At 43.7% G+C, this 27,861-nt stretch overlaps 3 protein-coding genes and 1 long non-coding RNA gene across 7 annotated transcripts in view; 3 read left to right on the top strand and 1 right to left on the bottom strand.

Moving 5' to 3' along the window:
* Positions 1–54: 54 nt before the first annotated feature.
* rsph14 (radial spoke head 14 homolog) lies at positions 55–3,956 on the top strand. 2 transcript variants are annotated; one of them, XM_030359382.1, is made up of 7 exons: positions 55–495; positions 587–786; positions 1,392–1,494; positions 2,112–2,230; positions 2,631–2,859; positions 2,948–3,084; positions 3,565–3,806. In XM_030359382.1, the coding sequence occupies exons 2-7, from the start codon at positions 588–590 to the stop codon at positions 3,804–3,806; spliced, it is 1,029 nt and encodes a 342-aa protein (XP_030215242.1). In that variant the 5' UTR covers positions 55–495; position 587. The 2 variants fall into 2 exon arrangements, with proteins under 2 accessions (XP_030215242.1, XP_030215243.1); XM_030359383.1 differs by lacking the exon at positions 55–495 and having other exon boundaries at positions 588–786; positions 3,565–3,956.
* A 1,187-nt stretch (positions 3,957–5,143) lies between these two features.
* On the top strand, positions 5,144–24,082 carry LOC115545894 (dematin). 3 transcript variants are annotated; one of them, XM_030359375.1, is made up of 16 exons: positions 5,144–5,352; positions 11,974–12,029; positions 14,959–15,008; positions 15,196–15,273; positions 15,430–15,555; positions 15,982–16,026; positions 16,809–16,989; positions 17,640–17,834; positions 18,604–18,710; positions 19,360–19,459; positions 19,607–19,662; positions 19,872–19,896; positions 20,135–20,142; positions 20,244–20,297; positions 20,999–21,079; positions 22,096–24,082. In XM_030359375.1, exons 3-16 carry the CDS (start codon positions 14,991–14,993, stop codon positions 22,207–22,209), a joined length of 1,188 nt encoding a protein of 395 aa, XP_030215235.1. In that variant the 5' UTR covers positions 5,144–5,352; positions 11,974–12,029; positions 14,959–14,990; the 3' UTR covers positions 22,210–24,082. The 3 variants fall into 3 exon arrangements, with proteins under 3 accessions (XP_030215235.1, XP_030215236.1, XP_030215234.1); XM_030359374.1 differs by having other exon boundaries at positions 5,145–5,352; positions 15,193–15,273; XM_030359376.1 differs by lacking the exon at positions 20,999–21,079 and having other exon boundaries at positions 15,193–15,273.
* Positions 6,301–27,676, bottom strand: LOC115545898 (uncharacterized). The gene is made up of 4 exons (XR_003977153.1): positions 27,147–27,676; positions 7,904–8,027; positions 7,642–7,761; positions 6,301–6,497 (listed from the first exon to the last, which is right to left on the bottom strand). It is a non-coding gene; the product is annotated as an uncharacterized LOC115545898 (long non-coding RNA).
* LOC115545893 (actin filament-associated protein 1-like 2) overlaps positions 25,275–27,861 on the top strand; it is a 134,347-nt gene continuing 131,760 nt past the window's right edge. Inside the window, exon 1 of the mRNA XM_030359373.1 lies at positions 25,275–25,818. Within this exon, the coding sequence (XP_030215233.1) occupies positions 25,803–25,818 (16 nt within the window). The 5' untranslated portion in view covers positions 25,275–25,802. The remainder of the gene's footprint in view (positions 25,819–27,861) is intronic.

Genomic DNA, 27,861 nt, shown 5'->3' with positions numbered 1-27,861 from the left:
GGTCGTGACGTACAAGTTGTTCTGTGCTGTGATTGGCTGAAGAGGAATAGTTAAATCGCCGCGTTCTAAAACTGGACCTTGCGATTTGACATGTTCAATCTCTGGCGACTCCTTGCAACGCCTTGCGACGCCTTGCAACGGCTTGCAACGACCCGTTCACACCGCCCCTGCGACGTTCTAAAACCGTCTCGTTGCAAGGTGAATCTTTGGTCTGAACTGGGCTTAAGACCATCACATGCATTTGCATGGGTTTATGCCTGTTTATGCGTGTGCACATCAAATACACATGTAGGTTGTACGAAGTACAATAATGTATTACGAATACGAAATATATTTATTGTATAAACAATAAAACTATATTGAAACTACCTGGTTTACTATTATTTGTTAAATATCGTCAACAACATACTTCAAACATGATCCAACGTTGTTTACAAATGTTCCTAGGCAACGGCAGAGGAGCTCTTTCCAACAGTAGCACCGACCTCGCACCAGGTACCTTGACTAACCCTTCCGCTGTTGCATCTCTAAAAGAAAAGTAACGTTATGATGTATATGTAATATTTTCGATATGTCGTTTCGACAGGATGGCCAACGTGCGGATATCGGAGCGGCTACCGTGGCTCCTCAACTCCCACCTCGCCCCGGTCGCCTACGGGAGCTGGGCTCTCCCGAAGCTGGTCCTGGAGCTCCAGCAGCCGGACACACTGACCCGACAGCGGGCTCTAGCGTCGCTCTGCGACCTCGCACACGACCCTGAAAAGGCCTATCAAGCGATTCAAAACGGTAAAAGCCATGGTGGCTTTAGTAGGTGATGTAAATTATTTTAGTCTATGCTATTTCTGATGACATGTTTCAAGCTAACCACAGTTATGAATGGTTTCTTCACCAAATAATGGACAAAACCATATAAGGTTTTATTGATAAGTTAAAGACTACAAACATGGCCACTTACTCATTTCCGTTTAAGCCAAGACAGACCAAAGGTTTACCTCGGTAGGTGTAGGTGTGGCCTATTTACCGTTCCGCCCACTCCCAATATAACTTTGTTACCTGTGTTCGTGAGATGCCTCATGGAACACCTCCAGAAAGCGAGATGCTTCATGAACCACCTCCAGAACGCAAGCCCGTTTACCCTGTCTCTGTTAGAATAAACCACGTTGTTGAACATTTACCACTCTCCGAGTCATACGAGACCACCACACCACAAAGGATCGAATTAGTTTAACTTCATAGGTTGAGGAGGTTATGTGAGCTGACATTATTGAGTTGAAGTTGAAGTGTAAACTGCGGTATAAGGGTCCCCATCGCTGCCAGTGGCCGATCAGGTGAACTCGAGGTTATTGTGATGATCCAAGAACGTCCCCAACGTGAACGCGGTGTGACTGCAGGTTGCCTGGAGCAGTTGAAGCTGTTGCTGAGAGACAACGAGCCTTCGATCCGGACGCGAACCTCGGAGCTTCTCTTTCTTCTGGTCGCCCACAGTGTCGGCAGGTAACATCTATTATCTACCCAAGGCTCTGCTTCTTCAACCAAACGCATTGTGTATTCTATTTCCTCTTGTGAAACGGCAGGGAATCTGACAAAGATGAAAAAATGAAGGGACTGAGTGATTAAACTCAAAAGTAATTATCAAAGTGTCAAGAAGACAGACTTTCTAATTAGTTGAGTTAGTTGTGCAATGGCCAATGCATGAAGCAATCACTTATATTTCATTATTTAAAATGATCTATAAAAAAATCCACTTGCATCCACTAAATGTATTATTATCACTTCCTCTTCTCCATCCTTAACTTAACACTATCTATATATGCACCCAAGCTTGATTTGATTCAGATAGAATTAAAACCTTGTTATATGGATTTATATTCGGGAACAAAATCACAGGCGTCAGTGAGACGTGCTCTATTGAAGGGTAACTACATTAAACTACATCATGCAATGTGATCCCATAGCTTTTTTGCTGCCATTGAGGTCCCTTGAGACATATTCATGCATGTTCCTGTTCTAAATCCAATGAGGTAAAGTGACTGTGTGTGCGTGTGTGTGTGTGTGTGTGTGTGTGTGTGTGTGTGTGTGTGTGTGTGTGTGTGTGTGTATCCTCCACCTAGAGAGGCCTTCCTGTGCCGTGATGTTCTCTCTCCTCTGGCTGAGCTGATAGATGAGTCGCATCATGCCTGTAAACTCAACGTCCACCGGACCCTGAACCGACTGGCCAACTTTCCCTCAGGTATGGCAACAAAGCAACAGACTAACCCTGTTTTTCTAATCCAGAATAACACAATGAACCTGGAGTCAGAAGACTAATCCTGTAGTTCTAGTCTAGAATGATAGATTTATCCTATGGTTCTAATCCAGATTAGAAAACAAATCCTGTATTTCTATAATATATTCATCCTGCTGTGCTAACTAATCCTGCAGTTGTAGTCTAGAATAACATATTGATCCTGTGGTTCTAATATAGAGTAAAAGACTAAACTTGTAGTTGTAATCCAGATTTAAAACATAATCCTGTGGTTTTAGACGAGATTAAAAACAATCCTGTGATTTGAATCCAGACAAAAAAATCAATCATGTGGTTCTAACCCTGATTAAAGACAAATCATATGGTTCGATCTATGTCATTCCAGCTGCAATGTCAATGGTGTCTATGGACCTGGTTCCACGCCTGGTGGCAAATGTCAACGAGGAGGAAGACGAGGTCATACAGACCCTTCTCCTCTATACCATCAGTCTGTGTTTGAGGGTGGATCCCCGGCCCGCCCTAGCCTGTAATGGGGTGTCTGTCCTGGGCAAGCAGCTCTCCACGCCCTCCCTGGGAATCCGTAGAGCTGCGTTGAACGCTCTTCTGGCCATCAGGTAGAAAAACTCAGATGATGTAGAGCCCCAGTCACTCATGAGCCGTCTGGCCTTCCAATCATATGTGTGTGTGTCTGTGTCTCCTCAGTGTACCTCTGGAGGGGAAGGAGAGGGTGTGTGATGGGGGCCTCCTACCGTTACTGGTAAAGCTGCTGTCGGACTCGGACCCCGAGGTCCAGGCCAACGCTGCTGGTACCATAATGAACACTGTCATCATTACTAAAGGTACACACACACGCACGTATCTTACTCATTGAAAGACTAATTAGATGTAAACTCCCTTATTAACCTCCCCTGCTTCTTTTCTCTCTTCCCGTCTCCTCTCCTCTCCTTTCCCCCCTCCTCTCCTCCTCCCCTCCCGTCCCCTTCTCCCCTCTCCTCCATCCCCTCCTTTCTCCTCCTTTCCTCTCCTCCTCCTCTCCTCCCATCTCCTCTCCTCCCCATTTCCTATCCTTTGCCCTTCCTCTCCTCTCCTCTCCCCCCTCCTCCCACCCATCTCCTCCTCTCTCCTGTTCTCTCCCCTCTCATGTCCTCTCCCCCCCTTCCCTCTCCTCCTCTCCCCTCCTCCACTCTCCCTCTCCGTCCCTCCCCTCCTCTCCACCCTCCCTTTCCCCCTCTCCCTCTCCTCTTCCCTCCCCTCTCCCCCCCTCCGCCCCCCCCCCCCCCCTCTCCGTCCCTCTCCTCCCCCTCCCCTCTCCTCTTCAGGTAAGCTCCAAGCTCTGTCGGCAGGGGCCCTCCCTGGACTCCTGCTCCTGGTGTCCAGCGAGGAGCGGGCGGTGTGCCTCAACGCCCTGAAGGCCCTCACGGCACTGGCCGAGGCCCCTAGCGGCCGGCGCCATCTGTTGGAACACGTCCCGGTGCTGAGCAGCCGGACGGGGGCCCACGAGGATCAGGCGGTCCGGCGGGCTGCACAGTGCGCTCTCCAGGTGGTCACCTGGACGCCCTGATGGCCCGCTCTCAGTCCATTCAGTCTCAGCTTTATTAGACTGATTGGCACGAAAGAGGAGAAAGAAATGCAGGCCAAAAGCTTGCAAAAAAACAACAATATAATAATGGGCTAATAATAATGACGAATAAAAAATGTCTGTCTCACTGCTCTTCTCTGTGTCTCTATATCATTATCCATCTCTGTCCCCTTCCTTGCTTATGTATGACATGGGAAGAAACCTCCAGACATGTAAGTCACTCCTAAAGGCTTTGATCCCAAGACCTTCTTGCTGGAAGGAGAAGTTCCAACAACAGAACCAGTCAGCAAAAGTTGTAAAGACCCTGTAAAAACCTTTTCTTTACCCAGAAGGCGCCCGCCGTACTGTTTCAAATGGCTCACTACTTACATTCTTCTCTTTATCAAATCAAGGCCAGCGGGTTTGAATAAAACCAGACCCCAGAGCCTGCAGAGCCATTAGCAGGCTGACACAAGAGACCAGTTCTTCCAGCCGTCCAGTCAGGCGTTGTAAAGAGGTGCCTTCGTGGTGAACGGCAACAAAAGCTCAGCAGTCAGCCTCACTCTATTGCCAGGGTAACAAATACTCACTAAGTTAAAGGGGTAAAGAGGCATTTTCTTATTTCTATACCTTACCCTTCATAGCCTATCATAGGCCATTTAACAATTGTTCTGAATAGTGGGGAATAGCCCCACTATTCCTCAGGCTCCGTGAATAGCCTGGGGGGGGCGGCTATTCACGGAGCCTGAGGTGTTTTAGTATGCTATATACTACACGTGAACGCTCCAAAAATAAACAAGATAACACTTTTTGCCGGGAATTATTTGAAACAACAAGGCGCAATTTGATTGGTTTGCTATCTCGGGATATTGGGCAATACCCATGATCGAGATCTCAAACTCGGGGTATTGCGTGACGGTCGTCTCGTCACGCAAATACAAACAAATAAACCGCTCAGACAAATAAATCCCGGCAAAAAAAAAAAATTCTGATCAAATTGCGCCATCTTAGGAGGTTCACGTGTAGCATATACTAATCATTTATTTCTAGTGCTATTAGAATAATTAATTTATTATTGTTTCAAGTAAAAATTAAATTGAACTAGTTTACTAGATAATTGTCTAGTAGGCATATACATTTAGCTATGTATTTATTTACAGCTCATTCTATAGATGAAAAACCTAGAAAAATAACTAAAGAAATATATAAATGCTGGGTCACATAGTTTGTCACATGATCCACTGTCTTTAGATTTCAAGAAGTTTAATTGAAATCGAAATTGAAAGATACCCCCCCTCCCCCCGCCCAACTACTGAGTGGACTCATCCGTGGGGGGGGGGTGTGGGGGGGTGTTAGGTTTGGACGGAGGCGCATCAACACAACAGCATAAACGCACGTTGCTGCTATCAGACTCGCACACACGCAGCTCCGTTTCCTTGGAAAACGCGCGCACAGTCTCTTTCACACAGTTTGCGACCTCGGGACTATTTTGGAAGCGAACAGGGAGCGAAAAGGGGATTCCTATCAATTTGGAGCGAATATATTCCAGGTAAGGCTCTATTTTCAACAGATATTTCCTTATTATTAGTCTAGTATAGTAGGCTAGTCCAGTATATTCACCACAGAGGGTTGTTTTTTGGCGCCATCGCTGACCTTCCCCGGTACCGCTACTGTGCGGGACAGCCATGGTCGGGATTATGTTCAGCGCCGGTGTGATGTTGGTAGACCGCTCTGATCCCGGAATCGTCCCTCCTTCGCAGATGGACCAAAACTGCTGGCAATCCGTTTAACACACATCTGTACCCCGGCACACGCTCAGTTCAGCCCCTTTCCGCTCTGTGCGTGTGTATGTGTGCGTGTGTGCGTGTGTGCGTGTTATGTAAGAGTATTCTTCTTAAAGACGATCGCTGCCAAGAAGGTATAGCTTCAGATTGGAAGGTTGCATCGGAGGAGTTGTGGAAGAAGAGAGAGAGAGAGAGAGAGAGAGAGAGAGAGAGAGAGAGAGAGAGAGAGAGAGAGAGAGAGAGAGAGAGAGAGAGAGAGAGAGAGAGAGAGAGAGAGATGGAGAGATGGAGAGAGAGAGAGATGGAGAGAGGGAGAGAGGGATTAGGAGAAGCATGAATGTTATGTAATGCTACTGCTGGGTGATGGATGAACACCTGCCGGGCGGGCATAATCCCTCTCCAAACCAGCCGATGTAGACCAGACTGTGATGGGAAATCTGTCCGTCTATTGTGGTCTGAATGGAATTTGTTGTATGGCTGTGAATTAACTGCTGTGGTATTCTTGGGATATTGTATGAAACATTTTGTTACATAGAATCCATCCACCCATAACTTTTACGATTAACTTTTAGAATTATGGTCGGCCAGAGGGACAGACAGACATACAGACAATTAGATAGATTCTTTATCTTTATTTCAAACTCATATAGGTCCATATACAAGACAATACAAAAGACAAAACAACAACAAACAAATAGACAGAAGGCGTGGGCCTATAAAGTCAGTAACTGCGCGTTACTCTGTGTCAGTGTGTCTGTAGGGGACTGAAAGCAGCAGAAGACGTTATGAAGCCTTTAGAAAAAAACGCTCCTCCCAGAGGCGTTCTAGCTCTCAGAGTTCTAGAATCCATTATTCACCTCCATAGATTCACTAGGTACACTCTCTCTCTCTCTCTCTGACGCACATAGTCCTATAGGGAAGGGAGACAGCGAGAATGTGAAAAAGGATTAGTATGATCAATAAAAAGAGGGAAATCAGAGAAATCAGATTCACTCTCCATGTAAGAAGGAAGCCCTTATATTTTCTTTGTTGATTTTTAATCTACAATGAAGTCCATCAAAAGATGACCTTTAACCTTTACGTGGTTGAGCCACTTCACTTTCTGTGTCCAAATCTATGTACATTTGTGTGTGTGTGTGTGTGTTTGTGTGATGTGTGTTCTGTGTATGTGTGAGTATGCGTGTGTCTGCGGCTTAGTTTTGCCGTGGGGAATGGGGACCGTTGGCTGGTTGCGATCACAGTGTTTTGTTCTGCCAGACACAACTCTTCCCCCTGGACCGGTCTGTATGTCTGTCTGTCACCATTCTAAAGGCTATATTGGCATTGAAATATATTAAATAATATAAAGACATACATTAATAAAAAAAACACTGACACTTGCCATAGGAAGGACGTAGTCATTAACCATGTTCTATTAACAAAGAAACATGTTAAGTATCGAGATAGGATAGACGTTACAAATGTTTTAAAAAAGCATGATACACGGTAACCAAATCTAGTGCAGAAATGAACTCTGAGGGTACTCTGGAGGACTCCTGTCCTCCATATGAAGAGATGAATCATCAGCAGCCTTGTTACAAAACACAAACTCTCTCTCTGCTCCATCCTCTGCTGCTGCTGCACTAACAGAAAGACCAGGAATAGAATCCAAACTCATGTTTACATTCATCTCATCCGCTGCTCGAAAGGATGCTGAGGTCATGACTGCATGAAACACGTCGCTCAAAGGAAATCTAGGTCACGTAACAAGTTAAGCTAAAAAACAAGTACTCTGCTAACAAAATGTTCTGATTTAGTGTAGAGGATTTCATGCAGGAACAATATGGTGTGTGTGTGTGTGTGTGTGTGTGTGTGTGTGTGTGTGTGTGTGTGTGTGTGTGTGTGTGTGTGTGTGTGTGTGTGTGTGTATCGAAGTGAATTTGCATGTATGTGAATATTGTCTCATATGTATGTGCATGTGTGTTGGGTTTATTTTTGAGTGGGTGAATGTGCGTGTGTATGTGTCTGCATACGTGCATATGTGTCCTCTGTAACTATGACAACAGCTTGCTCACCCTCTTGGCAGACTGGGAGGACCCAGCTCCGCGTGGTGTTAGGGGATCCAGGGGCCGCTGGTGCTGCACGTGCCCCAGTCTGAGGCCTTATCTCTGGATACAGCTGGGCTCCGAGGGGGCCTGAGCATGGAGGGGGCACCAACAACATGCAGTTGTTTTGGTCAGCAGTGTACTGAATGCATGTTGCAATGCAACACATCCATATGTTCTAGGAGGATATGTATGAGGGTGGAGACATGTGTGTGTGTTTCCCATCATTCACCTGGAGTCCTCAGTACCCTCTGAATCTCCTTTCCCCTTGATCAGGCGTACAGGCCGCAGTGTGAGGAATGGATGTTGTTCCCACACACTCAGGGGTTAGGAAATTAAAAGTGATCACATTAAATCTAAAATAGAAAATAGAATATATTACTTTTCTATCTTTATTGATTACGCACATAATACCAATCTTTAATTTAGTTTGTTTTCGTCCTTCTTGTGTTTGAGTCTTTGTTTGGACGAATCATTACATGCATTAGACCTGAAGCTGGATCATGTAAAATATGTAAAAATAATAGTGGATCATCTAACCTCAACAAAGAGCTTCCACAATGCATTGGATTCTAAAAATGAAGTTGAATTTACTAATTGGGGTGTGTGGTTATGTGCTTTAACATTGACAACGCTCCAAGCACCTTAAAATAGCTAATATTACTAAGACGTGGCCTATATAGAATCACACACACACACACACACACACACGCACACGCACATGCACACGCACACACACAAGCTGTCGTGCTACTCAACAGAAATTTAATTTGATCATATTGAGAATACATTTCCATGCTCCTCTCGTCTTTGCATGCAGAGCTTTCATGAAGGGGCACGACCATGGTACCATGTGATAGGCTGGGACTTCACATCATTGTCTTTCTTAGCAGACTTCCATCTTAATTATTGAAGGGACTCCAGTACAGTGCAGATGATTGTCTTCCTTAAAGTGTTTTGAGAAGAACTCAAGACTTCAACTTGAACTCTGCAGTTGAAAATCAAAACAAAGGGTTCCACTTGCGGCCTGACAGCCCGGCGCAAAGCCTGCGTTAGCCAATGAGAGCGGCCGTCAGGGTCACTGGGTGTAACCAGCGCACTGGGCCGAGATAAGAAGCTGCCAAGCTGCACGGACGCACACTCACGCACACAATACACACTGGTGTTTTGTTCTTTTTGTGAACGTTTTAGTGTCAGATTGTGTGTGTTGTGTATACTATATGCATCAAGTCCTGCATAGAGTTAATGTTTTGTTTTATATAATTTATTTATCACCAATAACAGCAATTCCCATCCTGTGGGCCTGCTGGAGGTCCATATATTTTATTTTAATAAAATAGTGTTATTTTTGTGATGAGCTGTACTGTAATATCTATAGGTACATGTAATAGATGAGTAACCTTGGTACGGCTTCTATTGATAATGGGTTATGGTTGGGTTCTAAAATAGTTTATTTTAGGTCTGTTGATTTATAGATGATATATCAAATCGTATATCCGGCCACAGATGTTTAATGTTCACATTCTTACCAACACATGCAGAGAGACAGAAGAAACTGAATATAAGAGACACGGAGCTGTAATAAGGCAGTGAATCTGAAGTGACTCAGCAGTCTGTAATGACAGTGACTCAGCATATATATGACGGATGCAGTAAAAACATAGCCACGTGAGGCAATCCAGATCTTAAAGTTGGCGTTTGTGTTGTTAGTAAAACTCCAGCCAATCAGGCTGAATAACAAGGTGACACTCTGGGTCTTGCTTGGGTTTATGCCGGTAGCAGAGGACCAATCAGAACATTTGCTCCAGGCGTTCATTTCCCTCCGGGTTTAGGGGAGGATGGCCTTTTGGAAGGCCCAGTGTTTTTAAATTAGGACTCATTACAACACTGATCAAAATATGTCTTGTAATCTTGTTCAGGCAGCTTGGGTTGTATGAACCTTCTTTTGGCCTTTCCCTTAGGGGTGCGAATCTCTTGGCACCTCACGATTCGATTCGATTCCGATTATGAGGTCAACGATTCGATTCTAAAACGATTATCGATGCATCTCGATGCAACAAAAGATTTTATGTACGTTTCCATTCGTGAGTTTGCTACTCAGAGTTAGCTAATCACTTGCTACTTTTGTGATGATCATTAAAGACATCAACAGATTAATTAACTTATCTAATAATTTATTTGAGAAAAAACTTTTGTCACAAATATGACTTTCTATGAACAATGCCATAATCAATGCAGCTTGCATTACAACACAATATGGAAGTATGCAAAACTAGGTTTCAGTTTTCTTTCTAATCTTTATTTTCTATGTCATTAAAGAAAAAGCTGCTCTTGAATTAGAAGGAGTTCTTGTGTCTGGCTATACATGCTTAGGCTGAATCGCAATCTTGTTACGACAAATCAGATTGGCCAATACACACTGAAGATAAATTAAATAATTTTAAAATTACTAAAATTATCCCTCGCTGGCAAACAGAATGTTACAGCAGACGAACATTTTTCTAAATTCAGATTATTAATTTTAATTATTCTACCTCATTTAAGAATGACGGAACCGTTCTAGAGAGAATTGCGATGCAATCGATTATTTTTCCCACCCCTACTTTCCTTCCACAAGGACATTACCGTCCAGTGGCTCCTTAGGTTTTCATCCAGCCATAACAAATTCAGGCCCGTGTGTGTGTGTGTGTGTGTGTGTGTGTGTGTGTGTGTGTGTGTGTGTGTGTGTGTGTGTGTGTGTGTGTGTGTGTGTGTGTGCTTGCATGTCTGCATGCATGTCTGCATGCCTGTGTGTGTGCGTGTGTATATGTGTGCTTGCGTCCATGCATGTATGCATGCCGGTGTGTCTGTGTGTGGGGGTGTGTGTGCGTATGTTGGGGGGTGTCTATGTGTGTGCTTGCGTGTGTGTATGTCTGTGTGCCTGTGTGCGAGCCTGTGTGTTTGAGAACATGTGTGCGTGTGTGTACATGCATGTGTGAGTGTGTATCTGTGCGTGTGGGTACATGCATGTGTGCATGTGTGTCTGTGCGTGTGTGTCACAGCAGCAGGATCATTTATCGTCTACTCCTACCTCAGCCCCACCACTCTTGTTTTGGACACAACACAATTTCGCAAAAACACACGTTCTGTTCGGGTGGTCTGTATGTGGGAGGTCTATTTTAGGAGTGTTGCTACATTCCTCTCAGTTGGTTGGACAGCTATGTTTGCTACCTAGCAACTTGCAGATACAGCTCAGCCTTCTGCTAAGTTTTCTGCTGTAGAGACCAGGAATCAATCTTAGTGGTCTCTCCGAGAACCAACTTGAGACAAGGACTAATGTGTCCCTTTAAGATCGTAAAATAATTCTAGACATCATTTAGTGAGTCCCTTAAAGACCTCAAAAGTTTCTTATCAACATTTAATGCATCCCTGTAGACATCAAACCCTCCTTAAAATCATTTCATCTGTCCCTAAATCTCAGACCCTCCTCAACTCCTTATCATTGAATGTCTCCCTTTGGCCTAAAGTGTCCCCTTATGCCTAAATGAGTCTAGTTAAAAACATGATCCTTAGTGGGGTAGTGACCCTTAAACCGGCTTGATGCATCACACTAAAGCATCCCCCTGGTCCTATTGTGTTTCCTTAACCACTGTTGGGTCCCTGATCGACCGAAGGTGTCACTCAGAGGTCACCGCGTAGAAGTGTTTTTCGGCTACTTTTGTAGGGTACTTTAGCAAGGCATCGCCTCCTACCTTATGACTTATGATAATGAATGAATGATACCAGCAGTGTTTTGTGGTGTTTGTATACATGTCTGAATGTCAACACGGTGCCTCAGTGCTGCTTTGGTGTTAGTTCAATTCAAAAAGCACTAGGGTTCTACTCAATGTACTATCACACAGAGTGTGGGGTCCAGTGACATGGGCCAGCCAAATGATCGACTAACCCTATAGCTCTCCTCCTCCACGGATGTATGCGCTCATGAATTACCCCAGGCCATTAGAAGAAACCAGACCTCTCTCAGAGATTATGGGGGGGATATCAGATCTATAAGCTCCAAACATGTTGCCATGCTTGGCTTTAACCTTTTCCAATGGGAGCAGGGCTCCACTCTTGGTGTGTAGGACTGCTGTGTGAGGGGCAACCGACACATGGTAGAGACAGACCCCCCTTTAGCTGTCACACATTTCTCACTGTACTGTTTTTTCTTTACTGATGTATCGTGTGTGTGTGTGTGTGTGTGTGTGTGTGTGTGTGTGTGTGTGTGTGTGTGTGTGTGTGTGTGTGTGTGTGTGTGTGTGTGTGTGTGTGTGTGTTTTGCAGGGTGGGTATCAGGCCGTGCAATCATTGACGCACACAGACATGATCTTCTCCATGAGGTAAGGTCATTGGTTGTTCCGGGATTTTGTGTGTTGAGGAGGTGAGGATGTGTTTGTGCGTTTATGTATTTTGTTGGTTTTGTGTGTGTGTGTGTGTGTGTGTGTGTGTGTGTGTGTGTGTGTGTGTGTGTGTGTGTGTGTGTGTGTGTGTGTGTGTGTGTGTGTGTGTGTTTGTGTATGTTTATGTGTGTTTATGTATTAAGATTAGTGTGTGTGGGAGTGCATGTGCACTTATGTGTGTTTGTTTGTGTTATATTTTATTTTGTTTATTCTGTACTGGACAAAGTCTCAACAATGTTTCATTGTTTAGTGTGAAACCTGCTATTTCCCTCCATATATGTATTCCACTTATATACAGAGCCGAAGTCCAAAGTTCAGTCGAAGACAATAGGAGGTCCATTTTGAGAGTTCTGATCAAAGACCAGATCACACCCATGTACACAGCAGAGTTATGTTAAACACTTCTTTATCATAGTGGGCACCAGGCACCCTTCCAGCATTCTCTACCACGTGTGTTTGTCAGGGTTGACTACACAAGTTGTTGTGTCATCATGACTACACTCTATGTCCCTCGGTCCAGAAGGTCTGTTCTGGTTGGTTCCCCACAGTCAGGTGACCTGGACTCATTTCTCTGACCAGGACAAAGGGAAGCAGACAAAACAACATCTGACCTCGTATAACCTCACTCATTCTAGGAGACATAGATTTGCATCTATTTGATTCCTCACCGTCATGTCTTCTGTAATGTCAGCGTATTCAGAAATCAAAGAAGATTGTGTTGGCCTTTGCCTTGGCCGTCCATCATACACAATCGTTTCTGCGTTGGACTACGTCAGCCAATGGTGTAATTAATATGGAGATGTTGCATTTGAATAAAGGCGCGGGCTACTGTCAGCCAACACTTTGGGTAGCAATTACTTGTTGACTATGCCTACCAAATAGCCATGTTTTAGAGGGCTTTGTTAGCTACCTGCAGTCACTAAGGCCTTATTCACCTAGTGGGCATCTTGGTTCCACCATGGTTCTATTTTCTTGCTATTTGGTAGACTGAATGCTAGTGTTTGGAACCAAGATGGTGACTAAGGCTCATTAACTTCCGTTAAAGTTATGGACAACAGAACGTAATTAACTTGTAAGCAGTAATTTAGGTTATCGAAGTGGGCTTAAAGCAGGGGTTCTCAAAGTTTTGACAACTGAGGGCCAATTTAGGAACCCAAAATTTGACTGAGGGCCGCCAAAGGAAAAAGAAAATTGGCGGGAAACGCCGTCAGCATCCAAGTGGTCAAAAAAAACATTGCATCGTGGACCTCCGGGAGTGAGTTCAAGTGAGGTCTAATGCCGCTTTTCCACTGCATGGTACCAGCTCGACACGACTCGACTCGACTCGACTCAGCTCGCCTTTTTTGCGTTTCCACCGCAAAAACATGGTATCTGGTACCTGAAGTGGCTGCTTTTTCTAGTACCGCCTCGCTCTAGGTTCCAAGCGGTTGAGCCGATGCTAAAAGGTGACGTCGGCAGACGGCCGGCCACTGATTGGCCAGAGAGTGTGACGAAGTCACGAGAGCGACATGGCAACCATGCTGGTAACAGCCATAGCAGCGCCGCAGCCAACATATTCCACTTCTTCAACATGCCAGCTAATAATACGAACACGAATACCATCGCATCGATGTTCTCCATTGTTGTTATGTGGGTTCTGTCCATGTGTGGGTTACGTAGGTGTTGTTTGCGTCGCGTACAAAAATACGTCACGGCCCTTTCGCGCAGCCGACCCCGCCCACGTCCCGGAGGTACTATTTGCGGTGGAAAAGGACCCGCGCTGCTACCGTGTCGAGTCGTGTCGTGTCGAGTCGAGCTACATGTGCGGTGGAAAAGCGGCATAAATCACGAAAGTGAGGTTCACCCTTTCAAAGTAATGTACAGTCGGATTCAAACTAACAAATGTAAAAAGATTTAATTGAAAGCTAGAGAGAGTCTAATTTTCTCTTTATATTTCTTTATATTTCTTTAAATTAATATTGATATAATAATAAAAATAAAAAAGTTCTTTTTTTTTTTTATAACTTACATAATTATGTATGTCATTGCGGGCCGCCAGGAATGATTCCGCGGGCCGCCATTGGCCCGCGGGCCGCACTTTGTGAACCAATGGCTTAAAGCATCAGAAAATTATATTCCATCAAATCCATTTTCAGTCTATTGATATCCTTCTTCACCTTCATGCCAATTGAACGGGTGGAAGCTATTGTCCCTCACGGCTACGTAGCCAAGCAGGTGACCTAGCCAGGCCATTAAATCACAGCCAGCTTTCCAAGACTGAGTTTATGAGCTGACTTTGAGATGCATATTAATCTACTTTTGGACATTTTTCTGACTAGATCTTTGTCAGGTTTGTATTTGACAAATTCATCTTTGATGTGTTATATTAATGGTGTTTAGATGCTGTTGTCCATCACTTTATAAAACATCTCAACCACATATTTTGCTGACGTCTGCAATCATAAAGCACCAAGGCTTCAACCGAATGCAACCGAATCCTGGAAAAAACTCTCGTATTTTGCCTGCATCCAATCCAATGCTATTAAACAATAATACCTATTGGACCAAATACTTTTGTGTGCCTTTAGATGACCATCATCTTTAAAAAATATATCGTTTTTTAAATTGGTTGGGTCTTGGTACCAAATGGATGGCAAGTGCCAACCAGAAGCCACAAGCCTGTCATCTGAATTCTCTCTCTCTCTCTCTCTCTCTCTCTCTCTCTCTCTCTCTCTCTCTCTCTCTCTCTCTCTCTCTCTCTCTCTCTCTCTCTCTCTCTCTCTCTCTCTCTCTCTCTCTCTCTCTCTCTCTCTCTCTCTCTCTCTCTCTCTCTCTCTCTCTCTCTCTCTCTCTCTCTCTCTCTCTCTCTCTCTCTCTCTCTCTCTCTCAGTGTCCCCTAAGAGGTGGACTTGTCAAGTCGCCATGATGATGATGCAAAAGGTACATGAATTAAAACAACATATTTCCATCGTCACTTTCGAATCCATACCTCTTGCCTTAGCTGTTAAGCACCTGTGCAGAAGACATCCGTTTTAACTGTCTGAGTGTGCGTGTGCGTGTGCGTGTGCGTGTGTGTGTGTGTGTGTGTGTGTGTGTGTGTGTGTGTGTGTGTGTGTGTGTGTAGCAGCAGACCAGGACATCACCAGGGAGTGTGTTGTCACTGAGAGGCACCAACGTTCCAGGATCCCCTGCTGCAGCAATAGTTGTGAGACACACACACACACACACACACACACACACACACACACACACACACACACACACACACACACACACACACACACACACACACACACACACACACACACACAGTCTGTATCCATCTGTATTCCTCTCTAAATATCTTCCTGTGTTCCTCCAGGCCAGGGTGGATGATGGTGTCATTGGTTATAAAGACTTGGCTGCGTTGCCAAGAGACAAGGCCATTCTGGACATAGAGAGACCCGACCTGATGATGTACCAGCCTCACTACAGCTACAGTCCCGAGGTACTCTTCTGTAGAACACATAGCTAATCAGGAGCCACCATCCTAATTTGTCATTTGATTGCACATTGAATATGCAATACCACCACTCATATTCATGTTGAAAATAGATTGGAATATATATATATACAAAATAAAAAATTGTCAAACTATATATGATAGCGTATTTCCAGAATACCCTACTACCATAATCTACAATGATAATGAAATTCCAGAAATCAAAGATTAAAAAGTATCATTCGTCTTACCTTTGTCTTTTCTAAAAACAATATAAAGTAATTAAAAGTCGTTATGACTCTGTCAGCCAAAAAGTATAAAGTTTCCCTGGGCTAGTTATTCCTCCATGATATAACCATGAGGTCATGGATGTAACAGAAAATGGGGCAAACTGCTAATCTCTTCCTGTCTTTCTTCCTGTTTGTTGTCCAGAGGTCCTTGTCTCCTCGCTCTCTCTCTCCCCCTCCATCACCAGAGGTATGCCAAATCGATCTATCTACCTGTCTATCTATCTATCTACCTGTCTATCCATCTATCTATCTATCTGTCTGTGTATCTATCTATGTATCTATCTATTTATCTCTCTATCTGTCCGTCTGGCTGGCTATCTTTCTGTCTATAGCTTTCTTAAATTGAATAGTTATTTGCTAAAATTATCATAAATAACCATCAAGAATGGTGACGGAATTGTATAATTTAATGTATAATCATCTGTCCTGTAATAGTTTATACTCCAGTGTGATCCCAGGGTAATTTACCACTAAAGGTTGTTCACTGGAGAAGGGTTAAGACACTGTGCATGTATCTAAGTTGGCATTGGGCTCTCAAGCTCAGCAAATTGAAAATCACAGTTTAAAATATGAAACGTCTTTCCCACCTGCAAATCTATTTGTTTGCGTGCTATGAGCCCATGTTTTGAGACAGCGCAAAGTGCTGCTCAATTGCAAAAGTCTGCCCACTAGGCAGTTGGCTTTGTTTGGTGGGTGAGGCTGGTTGGGAAGAGGCCGCACAGATCACAGGGGTGGAATAGGTGTATCTCAGCACCCTAATTATAGGCACACCTACAGCATCCTTGGAGACCAATAAAAAACCTAATGAGCTGCAGCTGTATACACCCCTACGATAACCTTTTTGATAAAGGCCTCTTCGTCCTTCTCTCCAGCAACGGGAGGTTGGGAATGATAGAGTTACAAAGGTCTATTACATTGACGTGGAGTATTATTGGATTTCTGACACCTTTTCTGACTGTTTTTCCACAGAAAGCTCTTTCTAAAGGGTCCAGCGAGTGGCCAGAGAACAGAACTCCAGTCGGCTCCTCTCCCAGTTCTACCGCTGGCCGGACCCCCACATACACACCCCACACACACTGCTCCACACCCACCACCCCCACCCCCACCCCCAACACCACCAACACCACCATGCAACACTTTCACAGGCCAGGTAACTACCCTCCCCTCTCCTCCCCTCTCCCCCTCTCCCATCTTCTCCCTTTATCTCATCTCCTCTCCCCTTTTCCCACTCCTCTCCCTTACTCTCCTCTTCTCTCCCCTCCTCTCCACTCCCCTTCTCTCCTCTACTTCCCTCTCCCCCCCTCTCCTCTCCCCGCCTCCTCTCCTCCTCTCCTCTCCTCTTCTCTCCCCTCCTCTCCACTCCCCTTCTCTCCTCTCCTCTACTTCCCTCTCCCCCCCTCTCCTCTCCCCGCCTCCTCTTCTCCTCTCCTCTCCTCTTCTTTCCCCTCCCGTCCTCTCCCCTCTCCCCCCCTCTCCTCTCCCCGCCTCCTCCTCTCCTCTCCTCTTCTTTCCCCTCCCGTCCTCTCCCCTCTCCCCCCCTCTCCTCTCCCCGCCTCCTCTCCTCCTCTCCTCTCCTCTTCTTTCCCCTCCCGTCCTCTCCCCTCTCCCCCCCTCTCCTCTCCCCGCCTCCTCTTCTCCTCTCCTCTCCTCTTCTTTCCCCTCCCGTCCTCTCCCCTCTCCCCCCCTCTCCTCTCCCCGCCTCCTCTCCTCCTCTCCTCTCCTCTTCTTTCCCCTCCCGTCCTCTCCCTTCTCTTCCCCTCTCCTCTCCTCCGTCCTGACTCTGTCTTGCTGTGTGTGCAGACAATGGGAGTAACATCTACAAGAAGCCTCCAATCTATAAGACGGTGTTGCCCCCAGCGCTGTCGCAAGGGAAACATATCGAGGACCTGATCATTGAGTCGTCCAAGTTCCCCGCGGCCCAGCCCCCCGACCCCAGCCTGCCCTCCAAGATCGAGACGGAGTACTGGCCCTGCCCTCCCTCCCTGGCTGTCGTCGGTATGTCCGCTGCTCAACGACCAGGGACAATACCACGGCAGCACGCCAAAGGCCCTGATATACTTGTAATTGCCGTGTTAGAAATGTTTACCCTTTCAGCAGAGTACAATATAGTCGCTGTGATGTGGGGTCTTTTTGTTTGACGATGTGGGTCACAGTGTGACGACACGCAATAATTCTCATGATGTTGTTGAGCATTTGCAGGCAGCAATGATTTTTTATTGAAGATGCTAATTTATTTATTTATTTATTTAGATTTGAAGTATGTCTCGGCCTTCACTCGGATGTACGGTACATCCATGGTCATAGCGGGCTGGAGGGAGCAAAGGCCATTGTATAAGAAATCCTTGTGATTACGAAAAGCAGTTGAATGGTCAAGTTAAACTTGTAAGCAACAAAGATTACAAAGAAGACCAATTGTCGCATGTTGATGTGGAAGAATATGGACAAGTTAGGAGTGCTTCACAACTTCAAAAATCCACAATTTCCAACCATTTCAAATATGTGTCTGAAAATGGATTTTCAGCCCTTTCTGCCATAATGTGTGATTTTAAGCCGATAGTTTTGGGTGTTCTTTTATTCCCTCCTTTTTGATTGACAGGCCCTTTAGTGCAAATAAAAAGCCTTTGCCTTGTCCAAAGTGTTACATGATGGGGATTTATTGCTTGCCATCTTCTCGAGTGCAATCACTAAACAAACCCAGTCCCTGTTGTATTTAATCTCTTTGATTTATCTTTATTTTCCTAATCCATTTCCTTCTTCCTCACAGAAACGGAGTGGCGGAAGCGGGGGAAGGGAGGGGCGATAACCGAGGAGGAAGATTTTGGCGACGACATGTTTGAGCTGCAACAGCTTCAGACCAAACAACTTAACAAGGTTGGTAACATTGTTTGGTAACACTTTGCCTTACATTGTTACACTCTAATGACACACGTGATGAGCAACGTAACAACAGTCTAACGCTAACCCTAATACTAACATTAACCCCTTGGCCTAACCACAATGTGTAGTAACATGCTGTCACATAATGTCATGACAAATTGAGTCATGCTGGTCAATGTCTTTATATTGCTTATTACACAGTACTTACTTAAAAAAGGACAAGGTAATGTTTAGTGTGACCACATCATCATTATTGTCAAAGTTCTTTAGAAGAACTCCCCTCACCCCTAACACAGATTAATGCAAACCTGACACCGCTTTAGGGGCACGTTTGCTCTTACGTAGACTAGCCCACTCAATGGATCAATGACACAGAAAACCAGTCCTATCCCAGTGGGAAAGGACCAGACCTGGAGGGGGGGGGTGTATCAGAGCCCTAGAGGGGGATCGCTAGCAAGTCCTCCTCTAGAAGGTCAAACACAAGCTCAGCTTCATACCTTTCAGGGAGTTTTAAAATGATCCATCTATGGTTCTACTAGTTTTGATGGTTACTGGTCTCATGGTTGTGATAGTTACTGCTCTCATGGTTACTGGTTTCATGGATTTGATGGTTACTGGTCTCATGGTTGTGATGATTCTGTAGATCAAGTCAAACCTTGGGAAGATCATCCTAAAGGAGGAGCTGGGATCGGCTCCATTGAGAAAGAAGACCAGATCCCTCCCTGACCCAACTGTCACCGGAGGTACGCACACACACACTCACACTCTTACACACAACAGTCAAATAAATATTATCTTTCGTTCATATATATATATATTTATGCGTGTGTACATATGTATATATAAGAGAAATGTCAGTCAAGTTTATTAATAACTATGCTTCTTTTCAGCCACAAGTTTGAGATCTGCCCATCTGCCAGAATCCTCTGGGACCAGTCTGGCAAGGGTGAGCAGCCCTGTGGATACCTCATATCACAACCTCCTGTATAATGTGTTAGTATACTAACACACGTCTCTCCCTGTGTGTGTGTGTGTGTGTGTGTGTGTGTGTGTGTGTGTGTGTGTGTGTGTGTGTGTGTGTGTGTGTGTGTGTGTGTGTGTGTGTGTGTGTGTCTGTGTGTGTGTGTGTGTGTGTGTGTGTGTGTGTGGCTCCAGTCAACAGAATTCCAGTCCGACAAAGGTAAGAAGCTATGGAGTTTCCATGAGAGCATCTATTGATTGGTTTTCTGCCCTCATTTTCAAGCAATACAAATAAGTCTTCTAATGCTCTGGTTTTGTGTGTGTGTGTGTGTGTGTGTGTGTGTGTGTGTGTGTGTGTGTGTGTGTGTGTGTGTGTGTGTGTGTGTGTGTGTGTGTGCGCTCACTCACACTCAATCTGTTGCTCTGTCTCTCTCTCTCATTTATCTCTCACCACCCAGGACTTCAGGTACGGTGTGCTACATTGAAATACACTAACGATTTTCTTCAATTGTAAATGTTGCATTGTGTATTATGTAAATCCTGGGTATGCATGTGTGTGTGATCCAGAATGGAGACAGGATGGACAGAGGCAAGTCCCTCCTCAGCGTGTTAGAGGAGAAGGTACGTTTATAAACACACTGTTACCATATATATAAACTAGAGCTGTCAAGCGATTAAAATATTTAATCGTGATTAATCGCATTAATGTCATAGTTAACTCTAATTAATCGCGATTAATCGCAAATTATTTTTCTATGCTAAATATCCCTTGATTTTTTTGTCCCATAATTCTTCTCATTTTAATTCTCTTATCAACATGGTGAAGTGCATCGGCTTGCCTTGTGCAAATGATTTTTTATTGATAACAACATTGGCATATACACTGATCAAAACAGGACGATACAAAAAAAGAGCCTATAGTGCAATTAAACGACTGCTTTGAACAAATGTCATTTGAACATAGCAGTCAGGTTACTGCTTCTTTGTTTTGAGCCAAAGAAAAAAAAAAAAAAAAAAGTTTTTTTATTTTTTTATAAAATAATTGCGTTAATCGCGCGATAAAAAATTGAACGCCGTTAAATTTGGTTTGCGTTAACGCCGTTAATAACGTGTTTAACTGACAGCTCTAATATAAACATATATATAGATTCAAATCTTAACACCCAAAACCTAACCGTGCAATCCTATTATGCACCACCCTACTCTATTACAGGAGAATCTTCAATTAATGCAGATCTTTGCAGTTCATTGATTGATTAATTAGCGGGTTTGTTTTGGTTTGTTTTTTGGTTTGTTGTCTATGGATGTATGGACCATTACAGATTTGGCCCTATGAAATGTTGGCGGTCACTCACAAGGGGAGGTGCAAGCTGCCCTCAGGAGTCGACAGGACCAGGCTGGAGGTATGTCCAGTGTGTGCTTCACACCGCGGCATCGACCGGTAGCCAGCATTCAGAGAACATTTTACCATCAGATGAATGTGTAACAAACCGCTTTATTCAGCGACGCACTGGGACTAAAAAACGTCCCTGTGGGATACGCTTACCGTAGGGTAAAGCATTAATTAACTCATACATTACCGTAGGGTAACGTATATATTAGCAAACCCAGAAATAAAGTAGTTTAGTCAACAATTTGCCTCATAGCAATATCTACAGGTGTTTGGGTAGACCACGCATATCATGGTGAGCTCCAAGTCGACGTTACGTTTGCATACGTTACTTGCAGCTATTTCATTCAGAATGAAATTACATAACGTGAATAAATGGAACTAAACGTAAGACGAATAACTTCACGTCAGATCGATTTTCACCGCCAACAGTGACGAAGACAACAACTCCCATGTTCCCACGCTACTTCAAACGTCATCAAACAATGTGTTTTGTTCTGGTTTTGATTGTGAGACCCCCTAGTGGGAGTAATAACATTGTATACCTTTAATGTTTCCTATGTTGCCAACATGCACGAGCTAATACCAAAGAGAGTTATTCTTTACTTTTCAACACTGGGCAGTTTTCGGTTCAAATTCAACACAAGTACCACCGATGCACATGACCAAATGATTTGTATGATTTGATACAGTATATTATTAATAGATTTGTGTCAATAATCATATTTTGATGGACTTTTCAAGCGAGCTCAAGTCTCGTTCTAGGGAGCCCAGCTCCCCCTTAGACCCACGCTGCTCACTGCCACCTTTCTAGAATATGCAGAAACATTTAATAGTTCCCTTTTTTTGCAGTATAGACTATTTCAATTATTTCACGCTGATTGCTAACAAACTAAGGCTCAGGTCTCAGGATTTTAAATGTTCCTAAAAAATAGTTGAAGTGTCTTTATTACACTACACTCTATAGAAACTAGATATATCAAAAGAACTACATGCCATTTCATGTTCTTTTGTTTTCTTTCGTTCCAGAGATATCTGAGTCCTGAAGAGTTCTACCATCTCTTTGAAATGACCATTGAAGACTTTGATTGCCTCTCTCTCTGGAAGAGGAACAACTTAAAGAAGAAGATGGCCCTGTTCTAGCACTAAGGACTACACCTCCCTCAAACAAACCTGTACATTTTCTGGCCTGGCACAGTGAAAAACAAGACTAAAATACTCCAACACCTGATCAGGGCAGTCACACAAGCCTCATCACTAACAAAAGGGAGTGACTGCTCATATGATTGGTCAAGCTGCTCTATGGTTCTCAGGACAACAACCCAAGGCATCGAGCTCCTCTCAGCGAGCACAAAAGGGAGCATGCATCCTCTCACCTTTCGGCTACTTCTCGATGTGCAACAACTACTTCAACCCACATGAAAACACGGGCATGTCAGAAATCTACATGCACAGTGTCACGTTATTTCACCGATCTCTAGAAATGCGATGTGAGCAGGAGTAGCAATGGTCACTGGTTGTTCTCGCCCATCCAGGGAATCTTCCACGCATCACTACCTTCTGCGTCACTTACTTTACTCTTCAGTCCTTTATCCGGCACACAAGGCCGTCCCTCGTCCCACTAAGAGCAGATGCCTTCTGGGAGAAGGTTCCAGAGGGTTTCATGTTGAGGTGAGGCCCTCGTCTCCAAGTAGCCAAAGAGGGCTTTCTATAGTCACACAAGAGTGGTTAGCACAACCCTTGAAAAGAGTCTATGTTAAACTTAGCGTGATCTGGCACCACCTTGTCCCAGCATGCATCTGGGCGTGCTCAGACAACACCCCCTCATCAGAAGTCGGTGACAGTTGTGATGTCAATGCAGATGGAATGAGAGACGACAAGGGAATACAGTCGTATTGAAGCTTTGTTAATAGCTGGTTACGTCTGATTAAGGGAGACTTTTGAGTACCATAGTAACCAGTACCATAGTAACCAGTGGGTTTGAATATGAGTATGTCGACAAGATAGCATGGGCAGGTTTTTTTTTATATCAGTGAGTCAATGAGGGAGAGAGAGACAGAGTGAGTGTGGTTTTGTGTGTGTGTGCGTGTGTGTGTGTGTGTGTGTAAGAGAAATAGTGAGAGGATGTGAAGAGGAGGAGGTGGGATCCAAGAGCTAATGTCCATTTTTAGAACTAGAAAAAAAAAAGATTTAACAAAACCTGCATTAGGAGCTTCAATCTTCTTCCATCACAATTTTAAACAAAACAAATGCACCAAACTTGCTCAGAATTTAATTTAGTTAAGTATAGAAAAAGGAATTCTAGAATACAAAACTATGAATAAATAGTAGTACCAGTGTAACTTGTCAGCCGATTCGTAGGTTGCTACTGAGGATAAGACTCATACGGACTCCTCAAGTAATCAAACTCTCAGTTATAATTGGAGCTTCCCATTATAAAAGCTGTCTGTCTGCAGGTGGAGCCTCTGCTCTGTTATGCAATACCTTTGGCACCTACACCCATCCAACCTGCATTTCTGTTGACCGCCCTCGGGCGGAATCAGAAACCCAATAATCGGTCGGATATGAGGTGCACTTACTATTTACTCAGCAAGTAATGATTTCATTTCCAGCATCTAGCAGGAAGAGGAAGGAGGTGGAAGGACCTCACCTTCCTCAACAATTGCCTGTAGGCCAGTCCACACACAGTAGTCATAGTGATTATGGGGATGTCAGGCCCTTTTTCTAGACCCACGCTGCTCACTGCCACCTTTCTAGAATATGCAGAAACATTTAATAGTTCCCTTTTTTTGCAGTATAGACTATTTTCTGATACGTCCAGGCTAGAGATTGTTCTTCCTGCTTCCTTTTGCTAAGTAACGGGTGATTCGATACCAGCTGATCCGCAGAATTGTAGTTATGTAGGGGAATCCTAACGGTGACAGTGTTCTGTATTAGAGAAATAATTATAATATATAATTATATATATAAATGCTGTATAGCCAAACCCCTCTCTCTCTCTCTCTCTCTCTCTCTCTCTCTCTCTCTCTCTCTCTCTCTCTCTCTCTCTCTCTCTCTCTCTCTCTCTCTCTCTCTCTCTCTCTCTCTCTCTCTCTCTCTCTCTCTCACGTAACAATTTACCATGTTTAAATAAAATAAATATATATCAGATAGAATGGAAACCATTTGTGTAATACCAGAGCTTTGCATCAAGTGTTGACATCTGACATCTTCTAAGTCCCAGAAAGTAAGGGATCTGTACACATCTGTGTAGGTCTTGATGTTAGAGGGCAGGATCCTATGTGTCTCGACTGTATGGGTCTAGATCTAGACTTTTGGATTATTGACTGGGGCATTAGTCGGATGGCTTGTCGTGCTTTGTAGCAGATGAACATGGTAACTAGTTGGTTGGTTTCATCAAAGCAAAAAAAATATATATATAATTTTTAGCAAAAATGCAGGTAACAAAGTAAGCCTGTTTCTGTTTTTAAATTGTTTTGGTATTGAGGTGCAACTATAATTAGGATTTTTCTGAGGATCGTTCACAGGATGGTGGTTTATCCCAGATCTGTGATTACCCGGATCTCGACCACATCAACCCCTGACCCAAATACCTATCTTTACTAAACCTTCTGAACCTGACTTCGGTTCTCCTATGAAACCAGTTCATAAGGCCGTTGTGGGAAATGTGAATGCTGCCACCTGCAGGCACCAATAAATAAATAACTGGACATTTTTCCTCATCGACTCTCTGCCATTCTTTAACAGGGCCATGCATTCAACCTAGGGCGATGCATTCAACACGCCTCGACATCCGTGGACTAAACTAATAACAAACTTAAAACTGTTTGAGTTTGAGTGATTGAATTTAACGGATAATATATGTTCTCTGTCATTTTTTTTGGAGGAATGAAACCTTTTGCTGTACAATAATAATAATAAAAATATTGATCCAACTTTTCTTGTTGTAATATAATATTAATGTCTTGTTAAGGCCTGAAAACAAATGAATTGCTAGTGGATTTTTAGTTGGTTTGTTTTATTAAAGAAAAAACACATACGTACAAAGTGCCGCCAAGTAGGCCTATAGCAATGTCATAAACAGGGAGTTGCAAATTATATAACCGTATGCTACTAAAGGACGCAGAGTGACTCCATATTTCTAACATTAATAAATCTGATAGTCCCTAGCTCTGGGTTATTAGCAGGGTATTGCAATTCTTTGTTAACTTTGTTTCTCGGGTCTGGCTTCCATATAGGCTACATGTCATCCAATCTCGTGTTAAAGGCACTTGATTCATGACCTTTCTAAATTAGATTTATTGATTTGTAATGGGTCTGTGGGTCCAATATTATTTGTTTATCAAGCGGAGTGAACAACTTTAGTAACAACAATGACGTAAATAATAAACGATTGACAAAAATAATTGTCCGTCTGTTTTTTCAAAACATGTTTATGTTTCGTGATGTTTATCTGTGTCACTCAAACACTCTGACACCGCCCCCTGAGGGGCGGGCCTCCCACCGGTTACTCTGCGGTAGGTTTAGAGCTCATTAGGTCCAGATCTTGTGATGTTTCGAAACAGATTCATAGTTATTTGTTCTTCAAGTTTACTATCCGGCTTAAGGACTCGGAATACGGAAGATATCTGAATGAATGATAGGCCTATTTAAAAGGTTTTTTTTATTTCCCGGATGAGACACGGCTCAGAGTAATGGAATAAATTCTATCGGGGAAACCTTGACCTCCACCAGCGATGGACAAACAGAAAGGTAGAGTGGTCTTCTAGTTCCCTAACAGAGTATTCTTCTGCTTCCCTAACATGGAGACTCAGAGAAGAGGAGGACTTACAGCTTATATTTAATTCAGAATTTACTATCATAACCACTGTTATCGAAATATTCAGATATTTTAGATCAGAACTAAATCCAACGTAAATAAGATTTAATACAATTTTAATACTACTTTAATATTATTTCCTTCCTAATTTCCATCCTCATATGTTATATTCTGTTAACTGTTAATTTAGTTTAGGCTATACTTTACTTTTGACTGAAAGGTATGCAACAATACTCATTAAGTTGCGAGGAAATACATCAGCAAATCATATAATACAATACATTGGAATAAACGGTACAGGACATTTTCTTCAGAAATGACAGACCGAGGCACACAATCTCCGTCTGTTTCTCTTGCTCAAAGAAAGGTGATGGTGTGAGAGGATTCCTAACAAAAAGCCAAACAATAGTTTGATAATTGTTACTTATTTGGAATATTATAGAGGTATATCAAAATATTTGATACATCTGTGCCTCGTCATTCTTAAGTTGTGGTCCCTTTAGCTTTTTTGTCATTTTAAACCAGTGGTTTTCAAACTGGGGGGGGGGGGGGGGGGGGGCTATGACAGGGGGGCGCGGCGCGAGGTGGGGTGCGCCGCGCGATGCTAAACATAAATTATGCATTTTTCTTCTTCACTGCTAGCTAGCAAATCATGGAAAAGTTTGTGAAAGTACTGCCAGGTAAAGCAGAAGATGAATCCACACAAAATGCCCCAACTACCAAAACAAAGACAAGAAAATATGATGAGGCATATCTCGCCATCGGTTTCACAGGTGTGATACGGTGTATCTCAAAATATTCTGATAGCTTCTGACAGTATGGGGCCGAGTTAAGACGCCACTTGGAGAATTCACATCCCGAACACAAAGAAAAAAACTACTCAACTGAGTTGCTTTACAGCTGCTGTGCCTGTAAATGCTCAACTCGCCTCCTAAAAAGTTGCGCACATAGTTGCTCAGTGTAAAAAGCTGCACACAACAGCGGAGGAATTAATAGGCTACCTGCCGCTATTGCTATTGTGACAACACTATGCGAGGCGCATTTATGACATGTCAAAAGGCATAGAGGAGCAGCTTAATGACAAAATATGAGAAACGTTTTGCTCTGCAGATGGGTGAAGCCACTGACCGTAACAAAGACTGTTGTTTATTAATAGCATACGTCATACTCATTGATGGCGAAGATTTGAGGGAGGATTTACTTTTCTGCAAACGTTACCAGAGCAACTGCAGACGAGTCGTTAAAAATCATTGTCACTTACTTGACAGAAGCTGATCTGAAATGGGAGGACTGTGTGGGGATCTGCACAGATGGGGCTCAGGCAATGGCTGGGAAACGAGGAGGGCTGCAAGCGCTAATCAAGCACGTCTCCCCAAATGTGCATTGGACACACTGTATGATAGGCCTACTCCGAGGGACGCTAGCGTCCAAACTGCTGAGTCCCGAGCTGAATAATGTAATGACAGACATCATTGCTGCCGTAAACTCCATTAAAACAAGATCCGTCAAATCCCGTATTTACCCCGCGCTGTGCGAGGAAATGGGATCCGCCTACACAGCTGTTTTGTTTCACTGCCAGTCCCGATGGCTGTCACGTGGGAAGATTTTATCCAGGGTGTTTGAACTGCGGGATGAGATCAGAATATTCTTGGGGGTAGAGGGTAATGAACTTGCCTACAGGTGTAACAACTTCCTCATGAAACTTGCAAACCTCAGTGACATGTTTCAGAAACTCAATTAACTAAATCTTCAGATGCAGGGCAGCAGCACACACCTTCCACAACTGGCAGATAAAATCACATCATTCACAAGAAAACTGGAGATGTGGGAGCAGCGGGTGAAAGAGGGGAATATAGACTAATTTGAGAACATGAAATCATTCATCGAAGTCAACAAGCTGCAGAACACAGTTATCCCATGCATGAATTCTCATAGGTCTTCACACCCTTTCCACAACTTTTGTCCTCATCAACATA

This window comes from Gadus morhua, chromosome 6 (genome assembly GCF_902167405.1).
Source record: "Gadus morhua chromosome 6, gadMor3.0, whole genome shotgun sequence".
NCBI lineage: Eukaryota > Metazoa > Chordata > Actinopteri > Gadiformes > Gadidae > Gadus > Gadus morhua.
Note: the sequence above shows the minus strand (reverse complement) of the source record. Positions and strands in the feature narration are given on the sequence as shown.

What these genes read in the sequence shown, in the direction of transcription:
- rsph14 (XM_030359383.1), top strand. Translation starts at nt 588, where the DNA reads ATGGCCAACGTGCGGATATCGGAGCGGCTACCGTGGCTCCTCAACTCC. An exon ending in GTCGCCCACAGTGTCGGCAG is followed by an intron (nt 1,495 to 2,111) that starts GTAACATCTATT and finishes TCCTCCACCTAG; the next exon opens with AGAGGCCTTCCTGTGCCGTG. An exon ending in AACGCTCTTCTGGCCATCAG is followed by an intron (nt 2,860 to 2,947) that starts GTAGAAAAACTC and finishes GTGTCTCCTCAG; the next exon opens with TGTACCTCTGGAGGGGAAGG.
- LOC115545894 (XM_030359374.1), top strand. An exon ending in CCCCTGCTGCAGCAATAGTT is followed by an intron (nt 15,274 to 15,429) that starts GTGAGACACACA and finishes GTGTTCCTCCAG; the next exon opens with GCCAGGGTGGATGATGGTGT. An exon ending in TCGACAGGACCAGGCTGGAG is followed by an intron (nt 21,080 to 22,095) that starts GTATGTCCAGTG and finishes CTTTCGTTCCAG; the next exon opens with AGATATCTGAGTCCTGAAGA.